The following is a 26,289-nucleotide window of genomic DNA, read 5'->3' on the forward strand; positions in this document are numbered from 1 at the left end:
AACCCCTAAGCCTACCACAAACCTAAACCCAACCCTCACAGTAACGTAAAAACAGTATACAGAGTGTTATTCATAAAATTTCCAATTAAATTGCATTTTATTAACCCCCAAGCCTAACACAACTCTAAACCCAACCCTCACAGTAACGTAAAAACAGTATACAGAGTGTTATTCATAAAATTTCCAATTAAATTGCATTTCATTAACCCCTAAGGCTACCACAACCCTAAACCCAACCCTCACAGTAATGTAAAAACAGTAATTATAATGAAAATTATTAAAATTATTTATTAAATTACTCATTAATTGCATTTTATTGATGTCTACCCTAAACACAATCCTCATAGTAATGTAAAACAGCATACAGAGTATTAAATTACCCTTTAAATAGCATTTTATTAACCCCTAAGCCTACCACAAACCTAAACACAACTCTCACAGTAATGAAAAAACAGTAATTATAATGAAAATTATTCATATTATTTATTAAATTACCCATTAATTGTATTTTATTAATGTCTACCCTAAACACAATCCTCATAGTAATGTAAAACAGCATCCAGAGTATTAAATTACCCTTTAAATAGCATTTTATTAACCCCTAAGCCTACCACAAACCTAAACACAACTCTCAAAGTAATGTAAGAACAATGATTTCAACAATAATTATTTATACTATTTATTAAATGACCCATTAAATTGTGTTTTATTAACAACTACCCCAACCTCAACCCTAAACCTGCTCCTCACAGTAATGCAAAAATAAGAATGATTGTTGTAGTGTCACAAAAATTAAGCTATATAGATGTGAGTATCTGCACTGTATCCCTTCTAGACTTTACCTTAAAAGACAGACCGGCATCTTTTAACTGTGATCTTCACATTCGTCTGTGTCTCTCGGAGGACTGAAGGCCACAGTCTCGATGCTCTGCAGACTCACAGACTGAGCTTTAGGCACAGCAGGTATAGTGTAGAGAGGTGGGCTGGAGGTGAGATGGGGTTTTACTGAGGGTCCCACCTGGACTATACGAACATTTGACAGACCCTGGAAATCATCCACCATCTGAAACACTCTGTCCAGGTTCATGTCTCCTCTCTGCTCAGACGCACGGTGCGCTGGCCAGCTTGTGGGCTGGAAGCTGCTGTGTTGGTGGCTCACTGAATAATTCTGCTAATGATAATGAACATCTTTAAACTGTGTCAAATCAGGAGTCAATGAGTATGTTTACATGGACACCAATAGTCTGATGTTAATACGATTAAGACAATATTTGGATGAAGAGTCTACCATGTAAACATCGATTTTGATTACCCTAATCCGACTGAAGTCCAGGGTTCATACACATTTTTACAACAAAAATTCCAGGACTTTTCCAGGACTTTCAAGTCAATTTTCATGACTTAATGCCAGTGTTTCCAACCCTGTTCCTGTAGGCACACCAACAGTACATCTTTTGGATGTCTCCCTTATCTGAACCATTCATTTCAGGTTTTCAAGTCTCTTCTAATGTTCTGATGATTTGATTCAGGTGTATTTAAATATGGAGAGATTGGAAATGTGAACTGTTGGTGTGCCTTCAGGAACAGGGTTGGGAAACACTGACTTCATGTTTAATGAAATGTCTACATATGGTAAATTATATGTAGATGTTTAAAATTATTACAGCATATCATAAAACACGCAATAATTTCAATTTAATTCTATATCTATGTAAATTAGATGATGCTTACACAGTACTAATAATGTGAGAGCATGTTTTTAGCCAAGAAAAGAAAAGAAGTAAAAACAGCTAACCTCCATTTCAATATACAGATATTTGTCAAACTAATTTTAGATGATGTTAATAGTTTGTTAAACTAGTAATAGTAGGTAAAACTACTTCTATTATAAAGCCGCGATCACACTGCACTTTTCACTCTATAGACTTCCATTCATTGGCATGCGAATGCAGCGGACCAGAAACGCAAGCACGTGTGACAAGTTTCACATTTCACTGCATTCGAAAGTTCAAGCTTGGTGAATTCTTACCTGCGAAATCACATCAGGTGATTGTGTGAGACTAATAGAAGATCATTTAAAATTAGAATTTTAAAATATGGAGCAATTGCTCACTTTTATGAATGTCTAATCATATTTTTTAATGGTGATGCAGTGGCGCAGTAGGTAGTGCTATCGCCTCACAGCAAGAAGGTTGCTGGTTCGAGCCTCTGCTGGGCCAGTTGGCATTTCTATGTGGAGTTTGCATGTTCTCCCTGCATTCACGTAGGTTTCCTCCGGGTGCTCCGGTTTCCCCCACAGTCCAAAGACATGTGATACAGGTAAATTAGGTAGGCTAAATTGTTTGTAGTGTATGAGTGTGAATGAGTGTGTGTGGATGTTTCCCAGAGATGGGTTGCAGCTGGAAGGGCATCCGCTGCGTAAAAAAACATGCTGGATAAGTTGGTGGTTCACTCCGCTGTGGCGACCATGGATTAATAAAGGGACTAAGCTGAAAAGAAAATGAATGAATGAATATTTTTTTAACCCAGCACCTTTTTGCAGCACCGTACAACAGAATTTTGCGAGCACAAGCTCTCGTGTGACCGCAGCTTAAGTCGTTTTGGACAAAAATGTCTGCTAAATGACTAATGTAAATGTCATTTCCATGACTTCTCCAAAACCTTGTGGGTTTTTCTGGTTTTCTAAAACTTTTCCAGGCCTGGAAAATACCATATCAAAATTTCATGACTTTTCCAGGTTTTCCATGACCCTGAAAGTCATAATCAAACTAAACAGAAATCAAATTACGATGTGGAGCATTCCTATTTTAGTGGCATTATTGAAGCGCAGTACAGACATGTAAACACCGCAATCAAACTATTACCGTTTTGTAGTAGTTTTCGCTACATTTAAAGACAGGACACACACGTGACAGTGGTCAGGCATTTGATGAGAAATAAATGAGAATGGTTTCAAGTAAGAAGACATACTTGGTACGAACAGGAAATGATGACCTATGCTGAGAATTCTGGAAGAAATGGACATAATAAAGTGCCTTGACCTTGAAGTGACTTTGTCATGGGAGCATGAATGAAAAGTTAGTGATTGAAACAGCAGAGGTGGCCTGTTGCTTGAAAATTTGTATCCGGCGACGTGTGTTTGCACGCATAGTGTGAGAAATTAATTACAGTTGAACTGTTTTTATTTAAAAAATAAAAACAAAATGGCCAAAATCACATATTGGCCATGACGAACACAAACTACTATTGCGTGAAACGGCGGAGAAAAATAGCGTCACATAGTGACGTAATGACATTAATCGAACTATGTACTATAACAAACATAAAAGGAACATTCATAAAGCAACTCATGTAAACACCTTAATCATTTTGTTTAATTCAGATTAAGGCAAATAATTAGATTACTAATGTCCATGTAAACGTAATCACATTTATGTGTAACTATATCCTAATTTGCCTCGTTAGCCCAATTAAACCTTTAAATGCCTCATCTAGCTGAATACTAGTGTATTGCAAAATAACTACTAAGTATTATGTATTGTCATCAAGACAAAATAAATGAGTAATTAGAAACTAGTCAGTAAAAATAGTCTGTTTAAAAATGTGTTGAGAAAAATTTTGTGAAATGTTTGACTAATAACTTGGTTATAAATTTCAACTATACATTCACCAGCCACTTTATTAGGTACACCTTACTAGTACCGGGTTGGACCGTTTTGCCTTCAGAACTGCCTAATCCTTCGTGGCAGAGATTTAACAAGCTGCTGGAAATATTCCTCAGAGATTTTGCTCCATATTGACATAGCATCACGCAATTGCTGCAGATTTGTCGGCTGCACATCCATGATGCCAATCTGCCGTTCCACCACATCCCAAAGGTGCTCTATTGGATTGAGGTCTGGTGACTGTGGAAGCCATTTGAGTTTAGTAAACTCACTGTCATGATCTAGAAACCAGTCTGAGATGATTGTGCATGAAAATCCCAGTAGATCAGCAGTTTCTGAAATACTCAGACCAGCCCATCTGGCAGCAACAACAATGCCACGTTCAAAATCACTTAAATTACCTTTCTTCCCCATTCTGATGCTCGGTTAGAACTGCAGCAGATCGTCTTGACCATGTCTACATGTCTAAATGCATTGAGTTGCTGCCATGTGATTGGCTGATAGGAAATTTGCACTAACGTGCAGTTGGACAGGTGTACCTAATAAAGTGGCCGGTGAGTGTATATTAAAGTAAATGAAAGTAATTCTGAATATGGAGTGAAGTATTAGTCTTTGCAGTTTTGTAACAGTAACAGGACAAGAATGATCAGATATACAGTATGTTCAATAATGTTTGACTGTAATGAATCTCACCGGGTAATACGCATAATGTGAATATGACAGAGATGCTTGGTTGCCTCCTGCTTGATCTGCTTGCATAGAAGTGCAGCACTGGCAAACTAAAGAGAGCAAAGCAAACAGACACAGATTTAACAAAACTATACAGTAAATTCAAAAACTAAACACAAATTCAGGCCACATTCCATTAATTAAAATGTTTCTTAAATAGCTGAGACCAATAGAATTTAAAGAAGAGATGTTTTAAAGCTCTTTGTGTATTTTAACTGAACTGAAGTCCAATACATGACCTCTCCTAAAATATTTTATAAAGGATGCTAGAATATAAATAAACTAAGAAAAGTTTGAGCTCATGGGGGTTCATTCTGCTTTGGCTACCTCTGATAAATTAGGGACTAAGTAGGTAAATGAATGAATGAATGAATAAAGTTTGAGTTCATATTGAGATATTGTCATATTGTTGATGTGTTGGTTTATTTTTAAATCAAAAATAGAAAAAGAGCAAATAAATTGTCAAAGCTTCAAATTTATCATAATGTTTTTTAAAGGTTATCATGCTTTTATCAATAAATTTAGGTATTTTAAAGTTTTGGTGTAGCTGCTTTTATATTTGCTTTTTGTACTCTTTTGTTAGAGTAGCCATTTTAAACTGATGTGAATGCTTTGGTGTGTTTTTTTTATCTTTTTTTTTTTATTGGACATTGTTGGGATCACTTTAGAAACCCTACAACTAAATAACTGAAATACTCTGTAAACTAGGGCTGCATAATATATCACAAAATGATTGTTATTGCAATAATAATATTTGCAATATACCATATCATAGACATGTGTAATAAATTTAATTTATTTTATGCATTGGTTGTTGATCTAAATGTGACCAATCAGATGGGGCCTTATTATCTTTAGCCCCGCCTTCCCAGTCTTTGTGGTTCTGCTATTGGGTAGAAGCTGGGCCCAGAGCTGAAAATAAACACTACAGCTGCGGTCAGACTAAAGAGCTTAGAATCACCAAGAGGCGACACTCAATAGAACGTTCCATTGCAACAGCAGCGCCCAGTGATTCCGCCATTCTGGAGTGAAAGAGATCGGCCGTCCATTGGATCTGATTGCTGTCGAGATGGCAAGCAGCTGCTTTATTTTTAATTTATTCATTTAAAGTGCATCAGAGCTGAAATACAATCTGAAAGACGACTATACAACACTTACAATCATAGTCTGGTGATTATCAGCACTTTTAATAGTTTATTTTACAGACTTCATGTTTAATATATTACTATACTTATCTTCTTGAAACGGTCACTTTTAGATGAAATTACATTAAATTACTTTAATTTAATAGTTTACACACTGGCATAATACATATTAATACTGACATGGTTAATTAAACTAACATGACTTTTAAAACCGGATGTTGATAACAGATTAACAGTACTTTTTGTTGGAGAATTATATTATAATAGCACATAGTATTTTTTCCAGTGTTGTTTGTTAAAAAATACAAATAAAGTTTTATTTAAAAAGCTACTTTATATATATTCGTGCTTTTTAATGCTGTCATTAAAAATCATGGCGGCAATACAAACTACCAGATAATGTAATTTTTGTTGTAATTTTTGTTGCGTATACTCATTTTTGCTTCACCCTAATTTGAGTAAAACAAAACAAAAAAATAGTAAATTATTTTGTTAACCTTTCTTTTATGTTATATGTGAAGTCAGATGTATTAAACGTAGTCTTGTCAACATTTTGGAAATTGTCTGTTTTTATTGGGATGTTATTTTAAAATGTTACCTTTCAAAGGGGATGTACTCATTTTAACTCATATTTAACTCAATATTTTAATTCATTCTGTCTAATATTGGTAATCTGTGTTGTTGTTCTATTGGAATTTTCAATCGAAAATGGCCACCGCGTGACACTAGCAGCATCTAGTGGCTGTTTCCCAAATAGCAACAGAGTGTTGCCTCTTGGTGATTCAAAGCTCTTTGGTCAGATTGCACATTTCTCCCCATAGACTTCCTTTCATATGCACGCAAATGCATCAGACCAGAAACGCAAGCTCGTGCGACAAGTTTCGCAGTTTGCTGCTTTGGATAAGTTCAAGCTTGGTGAACTCTTACCTGTGAAATCACATCACATGATTGCGTGAGACCAATTTAAGATCAAATCATGACCTCTCTGGACAGGAATTTAAAACATGCATGGACCAATCGCTCGCTTTTTTTTAATCTATAACCATCTTGTTTAATCCCGCCCCTTTTCGCAGCACCATACTAAAGAATTTCGCAAGCACAAACTCTATTGTGACCGCAGCATCATGCATGGATTCCAGACGTGAGAGGAAAATGACAGCCAATCAGAGTCAGAATATTTGCTGAGGTTTTCACTTATTCATACTGTGTTAACCAGACTTAACTTTTCCCCCTCAGCACATTTTTTTGGTCTAAATTAAAGTGAGTTAGATCTGAAAAGTATATTTTAACTTTTAATTTTAATATTTTTAAATAAATAAATGATAGCAGTTTTCTAGGGAAATTTTGTATTGTAGGAAATGTCATTATTGCAGGACTCAACAACTAAATCGAATAAGAAAGTCAGACCCCATCCGATTGGTCAAATTTAGATTAAAAAACTGTGTAAAATAACAATAACAAAAAGCGCTATACAAATAAACTCGATTTAAATACTGCATGGGCGATGCAGTGGCGCAGTAGGTAGTGCTGTCACCTCACAGCAAGAAGGTCGCTGGTTCGAGCCTTGGCTGGGTCAGTTGACATTTCTGTGTGGGGTTTGCATGTTCTCCCTGCGTTCATAGTCCAAAGACATGCGCTATAGGGGAATTGGGTTGGTTAAATTGTCTGTAGTGTATGAGTGTGAATGAGTGTGCAGGAAGGCCATCCGCTGCATAAAATATATGCTGGATAAGTTGGCGGTTCATTCCGCTGTGGCGACCCCGTATTAAAAAAGGGACTAAGCCGAAAAGAAAATGAATGAATGAATGAATAAATACTGCATATTTTTCCAGTATTATGCATGCAGCCCTACTGTAAGCATTAAATCAACAATTCAAATTAAGCCTAGTTTATAACTGGCGGAAATACAATAATTCTATTTAAAGAATCAGAAACTTTAGTATGAAGTCAGTGTTTACCTGGAGAGTAAAGTCCAGCAGGATAGGACAGGTGATGGGGAATGTCCTGTGGAAACAGAAAGGCAGCACCGGAATGAGCTCTGCCTGTAGTGGCGTATGGATAAACAGACAGGGGGAGGCCTGGGTTAGAGTAGAAGGAGGAGGCATCAGCACAGGGAAAGATCCAGGGGTGGCCAGGGATTGGGCTTCGCTCACACTCCCTATGCTGATGGACTGCACCTCCAGAAAGCTGGGCAGAACCTGACAAACAAAAATGTAGGAACTTTTGAGAAGTTATTGATGATTTAAAGGTCCTATGAAATTAAATAAAAAAATTTAGATGTTAGATTTAGTCTGTTAGTTTTAGGATATCTATTAGCTAGTGTGCTCCAAAACAGTGACAAATTTTCAATTTAGAAAGAAATAAGCTTGCTGTTTGTCACTTTACCTAACTGGATCAATGATTTTTTGACATCACCTCATACTTCAGTCTCTCATCAAATCCTCTGACCAATCAAATGCTCTCTAGTATGTGACATGCCCCAGCCCCTTCATCTTATTTGCTTTTCTTTTGATGCACTTGAGCTCAACCACTCGCACTGTTTTTTAAAGGGGAGGAGCTACCTTCTTTCCAACCCTCTCTTTATTTTTTTAGTACATCAAACATTGAATAAAAATGCACATTTCAAAGCACTTCCTGGAATCCTTGAAGATTTTAAAAGCTACAGTTTAGTGCTGGTGTTGTTGCTTAAATGGATTTGGGTTCTAATTCTAGAGTAATATCAACCCTTGTAATTAGGCATGGGACGATAACCACTTTCAAGGTATACTGCAGTTTGGAAAAGTCAAGGTTTTAAAACTGCCAAAATTTTCTGTAATACCGTTCCCAAGGTTCCCAATACGGTGATATCGTGAAACCGTGATATTTTTAGCCAAGGTTATCATTCCGTCAGAATCTTATACCAGCTCATGCCTACTTGTAATGCACCAAGCTAAAATGCAACTGAATTTGAAAACATTTTGATTTTGAACTAAATAGATATATAGCTTGCAATTATTTTTAAACTACTTCAACAATTGAAAAACACTTATTTATAAAATTTTTTTTACTATAATATTTACAGTTATTTAAATATGAAGAGTTCTTCTATGTGCCATCTGTAATTTTCTTCTAAAATGAGCTTTTTTCTTAGGCTCCTATGTCTTGATTTAGGGATTTCACTTTAATGGCAAAGAATAGGTTATTTTCAGCGATTTTAACACAAATATAAACATAAGAGGCAGAGTAAAATGCTTATTGTAAAAGAAAATTTTAGATGGCACTTAGAGGTTTTTGCATCATAACTATTCATATATAATTTAACTTTACATTAAATTATGAACTACAGCTGTTTTCAAAATGATTGTTTTAAATAGATTTATAATATTACAACAATTTGAAAAAACTTAGAGTAATATTTTCTGCAGTGGAAGCCTGCATTTTTTTACGGTGCATTATCGAGTGAACTATACCCTTTCCAGTAAACAAAAAATAAATTTTGATTGAGTATTAAAGAGATAGTTCACCCAAAAATTAAAGTTCTGTCATCATTTACTCATCCTATAATTGCATCAAACCTTTAGGAGTTTCGTTTCTTTAACACAAAAGAAGATTTTCTGAAGATCGCTGGAAACCTGTAACCATTGATATCTATAGTAATAATAACAATAATGATTCCTTACATTTTTATAGTGCTTTTCTGGACGCTCAAAGCGCTTTACACATTTTGGGGGGGGGGAATCTCCTCATCCAGCACCAGTGTGCATCATCCACCTGGATGACGTGACGGCAGCCACATTGCGCCAGACCGCACACCACATACCAGCTGATTGGTGGAAAATAGACAGAGTGATTAAGCCAATTATGATAGGGGGATGATTAGGAGGCCATAATGGACACAGGCCAGTGGGCAAATTTGGCCAGGATGCCGAGGTTAAACCCCTACTCTTTTTCGAAGGACATCCTGGGATTTTTAATGACCAGAGTGAGTCAGGACCTCGGTTTAACGTCTTCCAAAAGACGGTGCTTACTGAGCAATATAGAGTCCCCATCAATATACTGGGGCATGTGGACCCACACAGACTGCAGGTTGAGTGCCTCCTGCTGGCCTCACTAACACCACTTTCACCACTTTTCCCATGTGGTCTCCCATCCAGGTACTGACCGAGCACAGTCCTGCTTAGCTTCACTGGGCGGCCATGTAATTGTTTCCTGCTATGGAAGTCAATGGTTACAGGTTTCCAAAATATCTCTCTTCAAAATATTTTCTTTTATGTTTTGAAAATAACTCATAAAGCTTGAAACGACATACAAGTGAGCAAATAGTGAGTACATTTTAATTTTGGGGTGAACAATCTCTTTAAGGATTAAGGTGATTTTAAACATACATTTCCTTTGGTCTGCACCAATGTTAAATATGATACTGATCTGAACTGAACCAATTGAAATGAACCAAAAAAAAGTCACGCGACATCATCCACATCAGTCATTGGCTATACAAATTTCCTGAACTGCGTTTTGATTGGTCAGAGTTAGCACTGTTTATTTGACTTTAATCTTTGCTAAATTGTGTTTATTTATGACTAAAGTTTTTTTATTATTATATGTATATAACAAATTATAATAAAATATATTTATATAAAATAATTTATAGACCTAATACACAATTAACTCCCTACAAAATCATCCCAATCAACATGAATTAATGACTTTTCAAATAGAGCTATTTAGCCCTTGTGGATTGTTCAACTTGACTACCCTTTCATTCTGTTTGTTGCTGTTTTTGTCGCATTGACTTCCATTATAATCACGTTTTTATTGCAAAGGCATGACACCACATAATCATGCATTCTTGATTGTTGTTGGCTTTCCCTGTTAGAAAGAGTTTCAATAGATATTGGATAAGACGAATCTCATTGAAACTCCAAGCGATTGTACAAGAGATAAGTTGAAGGCCTACAAGTCTTTGGGTGCCTACAATTTTGTTCTGTGTGGTCATGTGCAGGAAATAATGCTCCAGGATGACCAGATTAAAAACTTTGTAGTGCTAAAAACTGAGATTCTGCCTAGCCAAAGACTACGAGCCAAAGACAAAGACTGTACAAGGCCTGGGTAATCATCAACAAGCAAAACAACTGCATTCTGACAGTGAACTGCACCTGTACGGCAGGGTATGTAAACTTACATTTGTACATTTTATTCTAAGCATTCAGTGTCCGCAGTTTATTTAACCATATTTAACTGTTTTTGCTGAAAAACAAGTAATGTGTATGATTCAGCATAGCATGAACATACCTGGTATAAAATGAGTCCAGCATTTTTAATTAGGTCCTCACCCTATTCAGCTCTTATGATGGCTGTTAACCAAAGACGTCTGCGGTTGGCATTAAAAGCAGTGTGGTGTATGGTAAAATTTAAGTTTTCTTTTTTTGGACTTTTGAATAGGGTATATGCCGAGCTAGTGTATTTCCCATACTGATAGACTTCCAGTGACCTGTTATTGTGAGTTTTTTCTATTTTATACGGTTCCTTTTACAGCATCGATGTTGTAATGTAATTAAAATACAATCAATTAAACAGACTTTGGCATTCATTTAGTTGCTCAAGCGTAAAACGAGTCAAAAAGCCGTTTACCCGTACGCGCCCGTCAGAATCGGCAGGCTAGCGCAGAAGCTCTATTGAATATACTGGGGTAAAATAAATGCTTATATTATAAAGACATGGCTGGGGAAAATGTTATTTAATGCAGTGCTTCTTGTACAATCTGAGACCCACTTTATATCGGATATCACTCAGTCAGTGGAGATCGCTGATTTTTAAAGAAAACACACCTTAAACGCGTCGATTTTGCATTGGCATACAATTGACCGGAAACGCTTAACCCAGGTTACTGGCAAATTAAAAGTCCTATTAGCATGCTTCGGCATATACCCTATTTGACATCCTACCTCACAGCCCGACATGTTTGTTATTGCAACCGATCTTTTTTTGCAACCGGTATGCACGGTTAAACCCGTGTGATGTCATGTGTGAGGTTGGTGTAATTCCCCTATACTCCATATAACTCCAAAGCCAGAAACTAATAACTTTTTTTACACTGTAACTGATGATCAACAGAAAAAAATACAAATTTTACCTTTTTCCAACAACCACCAACAATAAAGAATACATAATAATACGCTGTCATGGTTTTGCAGTCAAAAAAAAGTCAATGGGACAAAAACAGCCACTAACATAAGCAAAGGGTAGTCAAATTGAGAGCATCACTCAATTGAAAAAACATTCAAAGCAAAATATGTGTCAAAATGAGATGTCACATTCCTTTTGCTGAAACATGGAGAAAGCTGTGGCCAAAGTATGACTCAAAATCCCCTCAGAGTGCATCAAAACATCCTCAACAGCACGCAAGGGTTAAGTCTTCTGGTGAAATTGTATTCATATCGCACAAAAAATACCCCAATGTCAGATTTTTCCAATATCATGCAGCCCCGATTGAGTATGAAATCTAAACTGACCTCTATTCTCCTCTGCAGGCTTGCGTTGAGTTTTCTGCTGGCCTTGGTTCAGTGGACGACAGCTCTCCTTCTCTCCGCTCTTGGTCTTTTTACTGATTGCCAGCCTCTTCAGATGGACCAAAAGCTCCGGTTGGCCCTGTCTGAAGTTGGGATTGTAGAAATGATGCAGGCTTCTGTGTTTGTCTCTGGGAGAACCGTCTAAAATCTTCTTGAAGCCGTAGAGGTTGAGCTGCCGAATGAAGCTGGTGAAGTTTGAGGTCTTGAAGGGTTTATTGTCGAGCTTGACTGGAGTCAGCAGGTCAATCTCAAACTGCTGCTGGTCCACCATTAGGCTCTCTCCGGTCGGGCCCCAAAACACGGAGCTGTTTTGGGGATTGTTTGTCAAACGCCATAACTTAGCTGGGAAGTTATGGTAGTTTATGTTGACATTAAGAAGAGAATAGTCACAGTCCATGGCCATCATGTTCAAATCAAAACATCACCCGTTTAACACCCTGTAGGGAAAGAAAAGAATATAAACGTCATCACAAGACCTTTAAATAGATTAATAACACTGATAAATGTTTGGTTAAAGTGATAGTTCACCCCAAAATGTATTTATTCATTAAAAAAATAGAAGTCTATAGAAGTTTTACACAATATCTTCTTTTATGGTCAACAGAAAAAAAGAAACTCGAACAGGTTTTGAACAAGAGTGAGTAAATGATGGCAGAATATCAGTTTTTTTGGGTGAACTGTCCCTTTAAGTTGACACATTAATATTTTATCACAATATTAAGCACTCTTGTCTTTTTGCTGTAAAATTGAAAGGGGTCTGGATGCAGACCTGGTGCAGTGCAATCTGAGTTGCATCCAATGCTTTTTAATGCGCTCACCTAACCCCACCCCTACCCCTCACAGTGATGTCACTAGCTCCATTGAGTGCATTGTGTCTGACATTGCATCACTGAGACATGCAGTCTCAGCTTCCATCATCGAGGCTGCATCTAGATAATGATGGAAAAATCTATTATTTTTATACAGTAAACACACAAATAGTTAAGAAATTGTGAGTAATATTTCAAGATAAATATAATTTACTTTATTTTCCAGACTTTTGTTTTAAAAAATTGTCAAATATGATCATCAGGCAATTATTACATTTATTTGTTCATCTCTCAGTATTCACTGTATTATATTATGTTTTATAACTACAAAACTTGAATCATAAATCTAAGCATCTAAATCCAAGATGCCCAAACTAGGGCCCGCGGGCCAAAGTTAGCCCATGGTAACCTTTGATTTGACCCACCATCCCATCTGAAAAGTTAGGGAGAATGATAGGGATGGTTAGGAGACTGTCATTCATTCATTCATTTTCAACCGCTTTTCCGGGGCCAGGTCATGGGGGCAGCAGTCTTAGGAGAGAACCCCAGACCTCCCTCTCCCCAGACACTTCCTCCAGCTCCTCCGGGGGATCCCAAGGCGTTCCTAAGCCAGCGGAGAGACATAGTCTCTCCAGCGTGTCCTGGGTCTTCCCCGAGGCCTCTTCCTGGTGGGACATGCCTGGAACACCTCCCTAGGTAGACGTCCGGGAGGCATCCGAAACATATGCCCGAGCCACCTCAGCTGACTTCTCTGGATGTGGAGGAGAAGCAGCTCTACTCCGAGCTCCTCCTGGATTACAGAACTCCTCACCCTGTCTATAAGGGTCTGCCCTACCACCCTGCCAAAGAAACTCATTTCGGCCACTTGTATCCGAGATCTTGTCCTCTCAGCCATGACCCAAAGCTCATGACCATAGGTGAGAGTAGGAACGTAGATTGACTGTGGTCCCTAAACCGGACCCCCTCCAGCCCAAGGCTGCGCTTTGAAAATCCGTCCATAAAAATTATGAACAGAATTGGTGACAAAGGGCCGCCCTGCCGGACACTGTCATTTCTAGCTTAATGTAACTTTTTGTTTGTTTGTTTTATTGCAAAGCTACAAAAAGCCAATGCAAGTTAAATGTTTCAATGACAATAATCAGATTATATTGAATGTACATACTGTCACTGGACAGATGGACAGAGGACAGTCCAGAGATATCAGTGAGCAAATTAAGGCAAAGGCAGATTCTGCTTGACTAACTCATTCAGCATTGAACTCCACTATGCTATAAATTTGTGACTGTTCATGTATTTATTGTAATAAGATAAGTGAAAAAAAAACCTATATACTGCGTTAGTTAATATTATTTAAAGTATTGTTTTCAGTTTAAAATATTATAAAATAAGTTAGGAAATGACCTATGGCCACTTTAATATAATATAGTTTGGTATATTTACTGTCAGCCCATAGGTCTCAATATTTAGTTTTTGGCCCTTCATACGAAAACGTTTGGGCACCGCTGATCTAAATAAAATCATGCTCTGAAGATATACTAATATCTATATGCATTGATGCAAATCTTTTTAAATCTCACTAATTGACATTACAAGATATAAGTTCGAATCACCTATATCAAGTGTGTAGATTTGCTCGATATTGGTGGGGATGTACATCCCTAGAGCACATGTATTAATCAGCACAAATTCTGTTTTGTGCTTTTAAAAGCATGAATAAAGGTTTTAAACACTTATACAAAAACTTACACAATACAAATAACAATTAATGAAGCATGTCCCATGCTGCAAAAGTCAATTTACATGATTTTACTGCAATCTGGCTTAGAGGAGGTATGAATGTACAGAAATTTAGAGAGGCATGTGATGCTATTGAACTGTTTTATCCCTATTATCTATTATATGTATGTCTATGGATTTACCCTTTGAGCACATCTACTAAGGGTTGACAGAGAATTATTAGATTTTGAAGGCGTTTAAAATATTGGTGGTGACATTTCAGTAATTGGTAGATAATGGTGGGGACATGTCCCCTCCATCCATGCCAATTCTACGCCCTTGACCTATATATATAATATAAGCTATAATAAATTTCAGAGTAATGTGCCCCAAATTATATATTTATGCACAGCCCTTGACCTATATATAATATAAGCTACAATAAATTTATGAATAATATGCACCAAATTACATATTTTTGCACAGCCCTTGACCTATATATAATTTAAGCTACAATAAATTTATGAATAATATGCACCAAATTACATATTTTTGCACAGCCCTTGACCTATATATAATTTAAGCTACAATAAATTTATGAATAATATGCACCAAATTACACATTTTTGCACGGTTTGAGCCTACATTCAATACATTTAAGCTTCTTTGTGGATTGTTTATCAAACGCCAAAGTGTAGTTTGAAAAATGTGATTTTAGTTTGTTAACATATGGTGATGTAACATGTAAGTTAATGTTAATGTAGTGATCAAATCACATCAATCCGTATTTAACCTCTTGCAGATCAAGAAAATTACATTTATGATAACAAAAAATCTAACAAACAGCAAGTTATAAGTTTAACACATTAATAATTCTCTTAACCATTCGTTTGTTCATATAGATTTATCTTATTTTGAATATCACGTTAAAAATGTTCAATAAATATAAAAGTTGCGATTATACTAAAATACAACACATGTATATTATCAAAATCTCTTAATTATTGTTAGTGAAAATCGATAATTAACGTGTTTACGTCGAGTCGTAATATTTACCATTTTCTCCCAGAGCCGTTATTAAAACCGTTATGCGCGTTCACATTTAGCACGCATTTAAATCACGTCAGAATGAGGAACACGTGACCGCTGGCTTGAATTAACAGCGATCTCTAGCGGCGATTGAGATCAGCGCGGTTTGTTTACTGTAATTCTGCTTAAAATGAGTTATAAAATAATTGTTTTTGTCGTTATAATTACTAACTATCAATAGGTTTTGAGGTTTTATTCGTTCCACCGTATTCATTCAAACAAGTATATGCATTATATCCTTTACGAAACGCTTATTTTGCGGATGCAGCAATCCTTGCACTGTAGGGGTCACAAATTAAGCAATACTTTAAACAATAGTATTGTGTTAATAATATATAAACAATAAAACCTTAAACATAATTAATAAGCAAAAAAAAAAACACGATCAAAAGGCGCGTATATGTGACGTCATCGAGTAGCGCCGAATGTGTGTTTGGGGCTAGCAGACGCTAACAGCTAAACAGTCGTTGTTTCGAGGAATTTCTAAAGATTGTTGTAATAAATATTAAGTATATTTGATCAAAGCTACAGGAATGTCTCTGGAGACCGTCCCGAAAGACCTGCGCCACCTGAGAGCGTGTTTGTTGTGCTCTCTCGTTAAGGTAACATTAAATATGACATTATTATTCACAGCAGATGGTTTCGTCGATGTTTACATATTGTAATACCTAAATACAGTAGATACTATAAACACAGGATGACGTCGGGAATCTCAATAGATATGTTTGGTCTTTCTTCATTTAGTAACAAAACACACTTATGTATTAATATCTTTGTCATTTGTTTTGATTAATTGTAATTTTTATTGACTGTCATATTTGTTTAATATTATTTACAGAAGACAGACACTAAAATGTCATTAACTATAACAGTAGTTATTATTTTACACCTGAATGATGATGGAACATTGTTTTAATCTTGTTTTTACCTGTATTTGTTTTTGTATTTGTTTATTTAAAACTGTAATATTTATGTTACGAAATCGTAAAAAAAATCAAAAATCAATCGTAAAAAATAAATAAATAAATAAACATTTAAAAGCTGATATATACTACAAAAAAACTTAGTATGTTTGATCCAAATATATCCTCAAAATGTCAAAGGTGCAATGCAGCTGAAGGAGACTATACTGCATATGCTTTGGAGTTGTCCTGTGTTGTCTGACTTCTTGGAATAAATAATTGACATATCATCAAAAGTTCCAGATATCCAACTCCACTATGAGCCTAGAATCTTGATATTAGGGGACACTAAACTACTAGATACTACTAGACACAGGGATGTATTTGACTTATGTTGTTTTTCCCATCTGTTTTTAGACGATTGATCAGTTTGAGTATGATGGATGTGACAACTGTGAATCATACCTGCAGATGAAAGGCAACCGAGAGATGGTTTATGAATGTACAAGCTCTTCTTTTGATGGGTAGGTAATGATAGTACTTGCAGTTCACCCCATAAATAAACATGGTCATTATTTACTTTCCCTCATGCTGTGTTGTTGCTAGAAGGGATACAGCTGCGGCCGGAAGTTAATAAGAATGATTTATTAAATTACTCATTAACTGTATTTTATTAACATCTACCCTTATCCCAACCCTCACAGTAATGTAAAAACAATAATTATACAGTTTTATTCGTATTATTTAATAAGTTACCCATTAAATTGTGTTTTATTAACATCTACCCTAATCCCAACCCCCACAGTAATGTAAAAACTGTAATTTTATGAGGATTATCAATATTAATGATTAAATTACCAATTAGAAATTGTATTTTATTAACGTCTACTCCTACCCCAACCCTCGCAGTAATGTAAAAACAGTAATTATATGAGTATTATCAATATGATTGATTAAATTACCCATTAGAAATTGTATTTTATTAACGTCTACCCCTACTCCAACCCTAAACACAACCCTCACAGTAATGTAAAAACAGTAATTATATAAGTATTATTAATATTATTGATTAAATAACCCATTAAGTTTTATTTTATTAACGTCTACCCCTTCCCCAACCCTAATCACAACCCTCACAGTAATGTAAAAATATTAATTGTTGTACAGTGTAAAAATTCAGCTATATTGATGTGAGTATCCACAGCTGTATCCCTTCTAGACTTGAACCTCATGCAGCTCTAAACCTGTGCGGCTTGTATTTTCACAAGGATAAAAAATACACTGTCAGAAAGAACACACTAATTCAGTCTTTACTATATGAGCATTTATATTACAAAAGGAGTCTGGTTTGAAGTGTTTTGGATTTCCTCTTTGGGGATTTTTTTAAACTGTTCATTTAAAACACACACACAAATACAAATACATGCCTAAAAATAGGTTGGATTTAATTTGATAATGAATGTGTCACGTCTTTTTTGCAGTGTTATTGCTATGATGAGTCCAGAAGACAGCTGGGTGGCAAAATGGCAGAGGATCGGTGAGTGTTTTAGGGTGTACTCACACTATGCTATCCGAACCGTGCCTTGGCCAGTTTCCCGGATCGTTTGAGAAGTGTGAGTGCTCTGAATCGGGCTCAGGCATGGTTCTCTTGGCCGGCCCTGGCCCAGTTGGAAGAGGTGTGCAGAGCACAGTTCACTTAGGCTTTGGTGTGGTACACTTGTGTGAGCGCAAAGCAGTGACGTAACTTTTACGGGATTGCTTCATATGTATTTATTAATCATTCTTACTGTTCAATGAACGCAAACACATAGATTATTAAAGACGCAATCCCCTCACTGCACTCCACCTTCAGTAAACCTTTTAATTCCTGCAGCACGAGGACTTTATGGTTGTTTATGAGCGTCAAAACTGGCTGATCTGTTCTGCTATTTGACTGTGTGTCACCGCAATCTAAAACGACAAAAAACAATATAATTAAAGAAATCTTCACTGTGTTGAGCGAGAGCGCTTCCTGAACAGCGCATCATCGTTGACGTAAGCGTGCCCAGGACCAAATGTACTGTGAGTGCAGGCCATTGGGGGAGATGGGAGGGGGGACAAACTTGCTTCGGCCCGGTTCAAGGCAACTGTACATAGTGTGAGTACGCCTATATATACAGATTAATTAAAAAAACTGTTGTCTTAATGTAAAGAGCAAAAGCGCGATCAGTAATATCGATTAAGTAAATAATAGTGAATTGCATAATAATGTTTTTTAAATGACTTTTCTAATTACGGTGCCTGAAAAGTAGACTCACTAATGCTTAAACCCTTAATCTTTGTATTTGAGTTGAGTTAAGGGCTTTATTTAATACTAAAATTATATTTTAACATTTTTAAAAACAAACATGTATAACTAGATAATATGTTTGTTATTAAAATGGTTAAGTATTACAATCTTTTAGTAGTCAAATAAATATATATTACTCCTAAAAAAGGCTAAACAATATATTATAATATGAAGCGTTATAAAGCAATGACACCATATTCCATACATATCATATACTGCAAAATATCTGACTCAAACCATTGTTTTCACATGTGCAATATTCCAGTGTAACCTTCTTTGAAGAGTCAAATTATGCAAAATATCTGGAAATAAAAACGTTTCGTTGACCTTTACAGAGTTTATACAGAAGCCTTGAAGATATGTTGAGTATTTACATGCACATGCGTATCTAATTAAACGACCTAAAAGTGAACAGTAATCTCTTACTTTTTCAGCAGATAATAATTTAATTACAGTATTACTTTGTAACTCATCATTACACCCAACACCGCTCTGGCATGATTGCTATGTTAATATGGTTCATTTGAATAAGGTGCTGTTTACACTAGTGCAATTTCATATTTAAATCTCATAAGTTTTGTTACGGTTGTGTCCGCGAGGTCTTAAAATATATAAAATTGATAAATCAATTATGAGAAAATTAAGGCCCTGAAAAGGTATTAAAAAGTGTCAATGGCGTATTTACGAGGTCTTAAATTTTGTGTAAGTGTTGTCCAAAGTGTGCGAGTCCAAAAAAGTATAAATATATTTATATTCCTCCTAATATTAACAACGGCGTGCTCGATCAACATGATTGGTTCGGGTCAGGCCATTCTCCTCCGTCCGGGTGATGTCATGTAATTTGCGACAAACGCGGGAAGGTGATGTCACGTTCTCCACATATAGTGAAACCATAGAGCGAAACAGATGGCAAAATGGGAAAATGTAGGTTTGTGTACTCCTGGTTGGAGAAAGATAAGTTTAAACATTGGCTGAAGCCTGTCGATGAAAACAACTGCGTAATTTATTCTTCCAAGGTTTGTTTCTTCTGAGTTTATCTGAGTTCTGATGCACGGTTGTGCTCCATTGATTTAACTACAACTGATTATTAACAACTGTTTATTACGTTAAAGCTTTAATACTGATTAGAACCTGAAGTGGCAATGAGGTCTTAAAACATTCTGAGAAGGTCTTTAAAAAGTCTCAAAAAGGCATTGAAATAACCTTTAGGATTCCTGCAAATGCCCTGTACGAAAAACTAAAAACATTATGTAATTCTTAGTGTGCCTCACACAGGTGAGTGGGCTTGACAAACCACCTGTAGAAAACACACTGTGACATTTTATCCAACACTAGCTGCAGTTTGAACATTTTCTCCAGACACTTTCTTAATGCAGGGTGTCCGCGGGGTCTTAAAAAGTATTGAAAGTTGATAAATCAATTATGAGACAATTAAGGCCCTTTTAAGGTATTAAAAAGTCTTAATTGCATTTTTACAAGGTATTAATTTTTGTTCAATCGTTGTCCAAAGTGTTTGACTCCAAAAAAGCATAGAGATTTTTATTTTCTTCCTAATATTCTTCCTAATATTTATTTTCTTTTCACCATTGTTAGTGAGCTTAATCCACTCGATTGGTTCCGGCCGGGGCACGTCTGGCCAAGCTCCTCCGTCCGGGTGATGTCACGTAATTTTTTTTGATTAGATTTAGATTAAACTTTATTGACACTTACACATGTACAAGTACAAGGCAACGAAATGCAGTTTAGGTCTAACCAGCAGTAATTTGCGACAAACGTGGAAAGATGATGTGACGCTCTCCACATGTAGTGAAACCATAGAGCGAAACAGACGACCAAATGGGAAAATGTTAGTTTGTGCACTCCTGGTTGGAGAAAGACGAGTTTAAACATTGACTGAAACCTGTCGCTGAAAACAAGCGCGTAATTTATTCTTCCAAGGTTTGTTTCTTCCGAGTTTATCTGAGTTCTGTTGTATGGTTGTGCTCCATTGATTCATTTAACTACAACTGTTTAATAACAACTGTTTATTACGTTAAAGGTTTGATACTGATTAGAACTTGCACGTTTTGATACTGATCAGAAGTGGCGATGAGGTCTTAAAATATTATGAGAAGGTCTTGAAAAGGTATTGAAATTACCTTTAGGATTCCTGCATATACACTCTAATAACGCCATATCTCTAGAAAAAAAAACATTGTGTATTTCTGAGTGTGCCTCACACTCAGTGAGTGGAGTTGACAAACCACCTGTTGAAGCTCTCTCTCTCCATATGCACCGGATACTTAAACTAAACTAAGGGAATCAAATATAACACACATTGATGTTGCACTATTTGCTTTTTCCAAGCCTAAATAACTCTTTTGCACAAAATCTTGCACAATATTGTTCTGTCTTATGTAAAAGTAATTGTATAATCTGTTTTAGGGTTATGGGTAGGGCCAGACGGAATTCTGCGCACGCAGATTCTGTGTGGGCCTAGTTATGGGTATTGTTAAGTATTTACAATATGTATTTAGTAGTTCAGTATAGTAATTTTGTACAGTGTTATGTTTAATCATATTTATGATTGTGTTTATTCATGTAGTACTGTAGACCTGCAAGACACAACATTTTGTTCCACTGTATGTTCACAGTAAAGGAGGGGGAATCACAATAAAGCTCAATTCGACTTGATAACAATACATCCATGATTGGAGGCCACTACTGAATTATTACTTCTTGAAGTGGTTATTTAAGAAATCATTTTATGGTCAGAATTAGCCCTCACTTTTGCATTTATAGTCCAGGATAGTCATATAGACACAATTCAACACAACTGATATCACAATAACCAAGCAGTCGTCCTTACTTTATTACTTACTTTATTAAGCATGTTATTGTTAATTTTACTGTTTAGTTTATTTATTTATTTACTCGTATAATTTACTTTACCATTTGTTTATTTATTTTTGTCTGTTCATTCACTTATCTGTTATATGTTTTGCAAGAAGGTTGTATTAGTTAATGTATTAACTATCATAAACAAACAATGAACAATATGTTAATTACAGTATTTATTCATGTTTGTTAATGTTAGTTAATGGAAATAAAGTTGTGTATTGTTAGTTCATCTTAACTCTCGGTGCATCACCTAATGTTAGCAAGCATGCATTTGGATTTAAATAATGCAATAATAAATGTTGATGTATGATTAATAAATGCTGTATAAGTATTGTTTATTATTAGTTCATGTTAATAAGTACATTAATTAACATTAACTAAAGAAACTTTATTGTAAAGTGTGACCCATCCATGCATAACTATAGTAGTCAAATGCTCTATCAACTATATGGTTATAAAAAGGTCTCCATATTTTTTCTTGTGTGTTCAACAGTAGAAAGAAACTCATACAGGTTTGGAGGATGAGTACATGATAATAAGAGTGTTTTTGTGTTTGTCAGGGAACTTTAAGCCGGGTGTGTATGCAGTAACAGTGACGGGTCGCTTACCTCCAGGTTAGTGCTACTTTGCTTTCTGTGAAATAGAGTAGACTCTTGTGACTGGAGCTGCATGATATCTGTAAAAACAAAATCGATTGTCTTATCACACAGTCTGGGATTGATTTAAGTCAATATTTGCACTGTGGATTTGGAGTGAAGCGTTTTTTATTTGTCAAACTAAAAGTTTAGTAAAACATTGCAACATACTCACCGGCCACTTTATTAGGTACACCTTACTAGAACCGGGTTGGACCCTCTTTTGCCATCACAACTGCCTTAAAGGTGCTGAAAATATTCCCCAGAGATTTTGCTCCATATTGACATGATAGCATCACACAGTTGCTGCAGATTTGTCGGCTGCACATCCATGATGCCAATCTCCCGTTCCACCACATCCCAAAGGTGCTCTATTGGATTGAGCTCTGGTGACTGTGGAGGCCATTTGAGTACAGCGAACTCATTGTCATGTTCAAGACAACAGTCTGAGATGATTGGCGCTTTATGATATGGAGCGTTATCCTGGTGGAAGTAGCCATCAGAAGATGGAGACACTGTGGTCATAAAGAGATGGACATGGTCAGGAACAGTACTCAGGTAGGCTGTGGCGTTGACACGATGCTCAATTGGTACTAATGGGCCCAAAGTGTGCCAAGAGAATATCCCCCACACCATTACACCACCACCACCAGCATAAACCGTTCATACAAGGCAGGATGGATCCATACTTTCATGTTGTTTATGCCAAATTTTGACCCGACCATCCAAATGTGGCAGCAGAAATGGAGACTCATCAGACCAGGCAAAGAGATGCTCTTCTGCTGACCTCGGTTCTAACGAGTGGTTATTTGAGCTACTGTTGCCTTTCTATCAGCTGGAACCAGTCTGGCCATTCTCCTCTGACATCAACAAGGCATTTGCGCCCACAGAACTGCTGCTCACTGGATATTTTCTCTTTTTCAGACCACTCTCTGTAAACCCTAGAGATGGTTGTATGTGAATATCCCAGTAGATCAGCAGTTTCTGAAATACTCAAAGCAGCCCGTCTGGCACCAATAACCACACCACATTCAAAGTAATTTAAATCCCCTTTCTTCTCCATTCTGATACTCGCTTTGAACTGCAGCAGATCGTCTTAACCATGTCTACATGCTGAAATGAGTGATAGTCTGAGTAGAAATTTGCGTTAATGAGCAGTTGGACAGGTGTACCTAATAAAGTGACTGGTAAGTGTAAATATCAGTACTTTGTTTAATTACAGTATATTTCCTAAGTAAAAATCACAATGAAATCATAAGCATTAATTCACATTAAACAGGTCTAAGTTTTGTGAATGTGGCCTATAGAAACGCAAGTAGATTTTTTCTCTACAACTGTACAACTAAAAAGTAGGATTTACTCTAAAATTTTATGAATGATATCAAGTTTTACTTGTGGTTTATTTGTAATTGTTTGTAAAATCTACTAACAATTTCAAAGTAGAAATCTGAAATTTTATTTTACATTTAGTTTTATATACAGCATAAAATATTACCATGAAGCTAAATCATTGAGCGCATGGATGGATTTGTTCTTCAGTGTTTGGACTTTCAGCAGTGAAAATTAAACCACACTGAACTGAACTAATCTGAACTAAACTTCAACACTGTTTACATTCACTATAATCTATGTGAAGCTGCTTTCACACAATCTACCTTGTAATAGCGCTATAGAAATAAAGATGAATTGAATCAAAATATTTATTTTTATTTCTATTCAAAAGTAAATTATATGAATGTCTAAACAGGGATGTCCAAACTCAGTCCTGGAGGGCCAGTGTCCTGGAGAGTTTAGCTCCAACCCTTATCAAACACACCTGAAGCAGCTATTTAAGCTCTTACTAGATATACCAGAAACTTCCTGGCAGGTGCGTTGAAGCAAGTTGGAGCTAAACTTAGCAGGACACCGGCCCGCCAGGACCGAGTTTGGACACCCCTGGTCTAAAATGACCTCATTTGCTCTAGAACAGGGAAGTCCAAACTCTGTCCTGGTGGGCCAGTGTCCTACACAGTTTAGCTCCAATTTGCTTCAACACACCTGCCAAGATGTTTCAGTATACATAGGACGAGCTTGACTAGCTTGTTCAGGTGTGTTTGATTAAGGTTCGAACTAAAATCTGCAGCACACCGGTCCTCCAGGACAGTGTTTGGTATACATTGATAATCAACAATAATACAATGTTGTTATTAAACCAGCTATTAAAGTCATGCAAAACATTCAAGCTTAAACCATTATAATTCTGTTATTTATTTTAACATTATTATATGATGTTAATGATGTATAACACAACAGCAGCCTGTTTTTACATTCATTAAATATGATGGAAATTCAGCTTTTGAGTCTGAAATTTAATCTAAAAGTCAGATTCAGAAAGTAAATTGAAGAGAATCTCTGTTGATGAAATCTCTGATGTGTATGTGTGTGTGTGTGTTTCTCAGGTGTGGTGCGAGAGCTGAAGAGCAGAGGCGTCATTTACAGATCCAGAGACACTGCCGTCAAAACATAAACAAAACTCTACCTATATTACATCTAATCAGCTGTTATAGTGAACTTGTCTACATTTATTGTCTTATAACTTTCCTACATTGCATCTGGGTTGGGGTGATAATGGGTACATGATGATGGATAAATGATTCGATTCCATGTAAAGGATTTGAACATGAATAAAAGTTTGTTTTTTTTAAATATTAAATGCAGTCTTGTCATTAGTGTGAAGCACCAGCAGAGGGCGCCATCACTCCTCAAACTGCACCTGAAGTTTCATTTGTAGAAACCAGAGAAAGTCTCACCAGATTCATTATAATGATTAGTTTACAATACATGTGTCAAACTCAGTTCCTGGAGGGCCGCAGCTCTGCACAGTTTAGTTCAAACTTAGATTAAACACACCTGATCAAACTAATTGAGTCCTTCAGGCTTGTTTGAAACCTACCGATAAGTAAGTCTGTTGGAGCGCGGATGGACCTAAACTGTGCAGGACTGCGGCCTTCCAGGAACTGAGTTTGACACCCCTGGTCCACATCCCTGCTGTAAAATCCAGCTTAAACCAGCCTAGGCTGGTTGGCTGGTTTTAGCTGGTTGACAAGCCTGGATTTAGAGGGGTTTTGGCCATTTCCAGGCTGGTTTCCAGCCATTTCCAACCTGGTCTTAGCTGGTCAGGCTGGAAAATGATCAGCTAAAACCAGCTTGACATAGCTAGTTTAGGCTGGGCTCCCATATATAAATAAATAAATAAATAAATATATATATATATATATATATATATATATATATATATATATATATATATATATATATATATATATATATATATATATATATATATATATATATATAAATATTTATATATTTATATATATATATATATATATATATATATATATATATATATATATATATATATATACTCACACTTATATATACACACATATAATATATTGTGTATATATATATATATATATATATATATATATATATATATATATATATATATATATATATATATATATATGTATATATATATATATATATATATGTATATATATATATATATATATATATATATATATATATATATATATATATATATATATATATATATATATATATATATAAATATATATATATACACACACACAGCTTAAATAAAATAAAGAGAACACTTAAACAACACAGTGTAACTTCAAGTGTTCTCTTTTATTATTTTTAGCAGTATATTGTTTTTCTACATTTTTTGTCCAAACACTGTAAAACTCAACAGTCCACTTTATCAAATGAAATGAGTGTAGTTAACTCAAAATTGACAAAGTTAATTCTACTCATTTGAAAAGAGTTTGTTGAAG

The 26,289-nt window shown here is 35.8% G+C and overlaps 2 protein-coding genes across 2 annotated transcripts; one reads left to right on the top strand and one right to left on the bottom strand.

Annotated features, from left to right (window-relative positions):
• Window positions 1–865: 865 nt before the first annotated feature.
• Window positions 866–12,519, bottom strand: hsf5 (heat shock transcription factor family member 5). Its single transcript, XM_056458918.1, has 4 exons — window positions 12,031–12,519; window positions 7,498–7,737; window positions 4,359–4,444; window positions 866–1,168 (listed from the first exon to the last, which is right to left on the bottom strand). The coding sequence occupies exons 1-4, from the start codon at window positions 12,491–12,493 to the stop codon at window positions 866–868; spliced, it is 1,092 nt and encodes a 363-aa protein (XP_056314893.1). The 5' UTR covers window positions 12,494–12,519.
• A 3,587-nt stretch (window positions 12,520–16,106) lies between these two features.
• Window positions 16,107–25,139, top strand: supt4h1 (SPT4 homolog, DSIF elongation factor subunit). The gene is made up of 5 exons (XM_056457231.1): window positions 16,107–16,303; window positions 17,021–17,127; window positions 18,085–18,140; window positions 22,373–22,426; window positions 24,886–25,139. Exons 1-5 carry the CDS (start codon window positions 16,235–16,237, stop codon window positions 24,951–24,953), a joined length of 354 nt encoding a protein of 117 aa, XP_056313206.1. The 5' UTR covers window positions 16,107–16,234; the 3' UTR covers window positions 24,954–25,139.
• The last annotated feature ends 1,150 nt before the right edge of the window (window positions 25,140–26,289 follow it).

This window comes from Danio aesculapii, chromosome 5 (genome assembly GCF_903798145.1).
Source record: "Danio aesculapii chromosome 5, fDanAes4.1, whole genome shotgun sequence".
Lineage (NCBI taxonomy): Eukaryota > Metazoa > Chordata > Actinopteri > Cypriniformes > Danionidae > Danio > Danio aesculapii.

What these genes read in the sequence shown, in the direction of transcription:
- hsf5 (XM_056458918.1), bottom strand. Translation starts at nt 12,493, where the DNA reads ATGATGGCCATGGACTGTGACTATTCTCTTCTTAATGTCAACATAAAC. An exon ending in TGCTGGACTTTACTCTCCAG is followed by an intron (nt 4,445 to 7,497) that starts GTAAACACTGAC and finishes TGCTCTCTTTAG; the next exon opens with TTTGCCAGTGCTGCACTTCT. An exon ending in CACATTATGCGTATTACCCG is followed by an intron (nt 1,169 to 4,358) that starts GTGAGATTCATT and finishes TATCATTAGCAG; the next exon opens with AATTATTCAGTGAGCCACCA.
- supt4h1 (XM_056457231.1), top strand. Translation starts at nt 16,235, where the DNA reads ATGTCTCTGGAGACCGTCCCGAAAGACCTGCGCCACCTGAGAGCGTGT. An exon ending in ACAAGCTCTTCTTTTGATGG is followed by an intron (nt 17,128 to 18,084) that starts GTAGGTAATGAT and finishes TCTTTTTTGCAG; the next exon opens with TGTTATTGCTATGATGAGTC. An exon ending in GACGGGTCGCTTACCTCCAG is followed by an intron (nt 22,427 to 24,885) that starts GTTAGTGCTACT and finishes TGTGTTTCTCAG; the next exon opens with GTGTGGTGCGAGAGCTGAAG.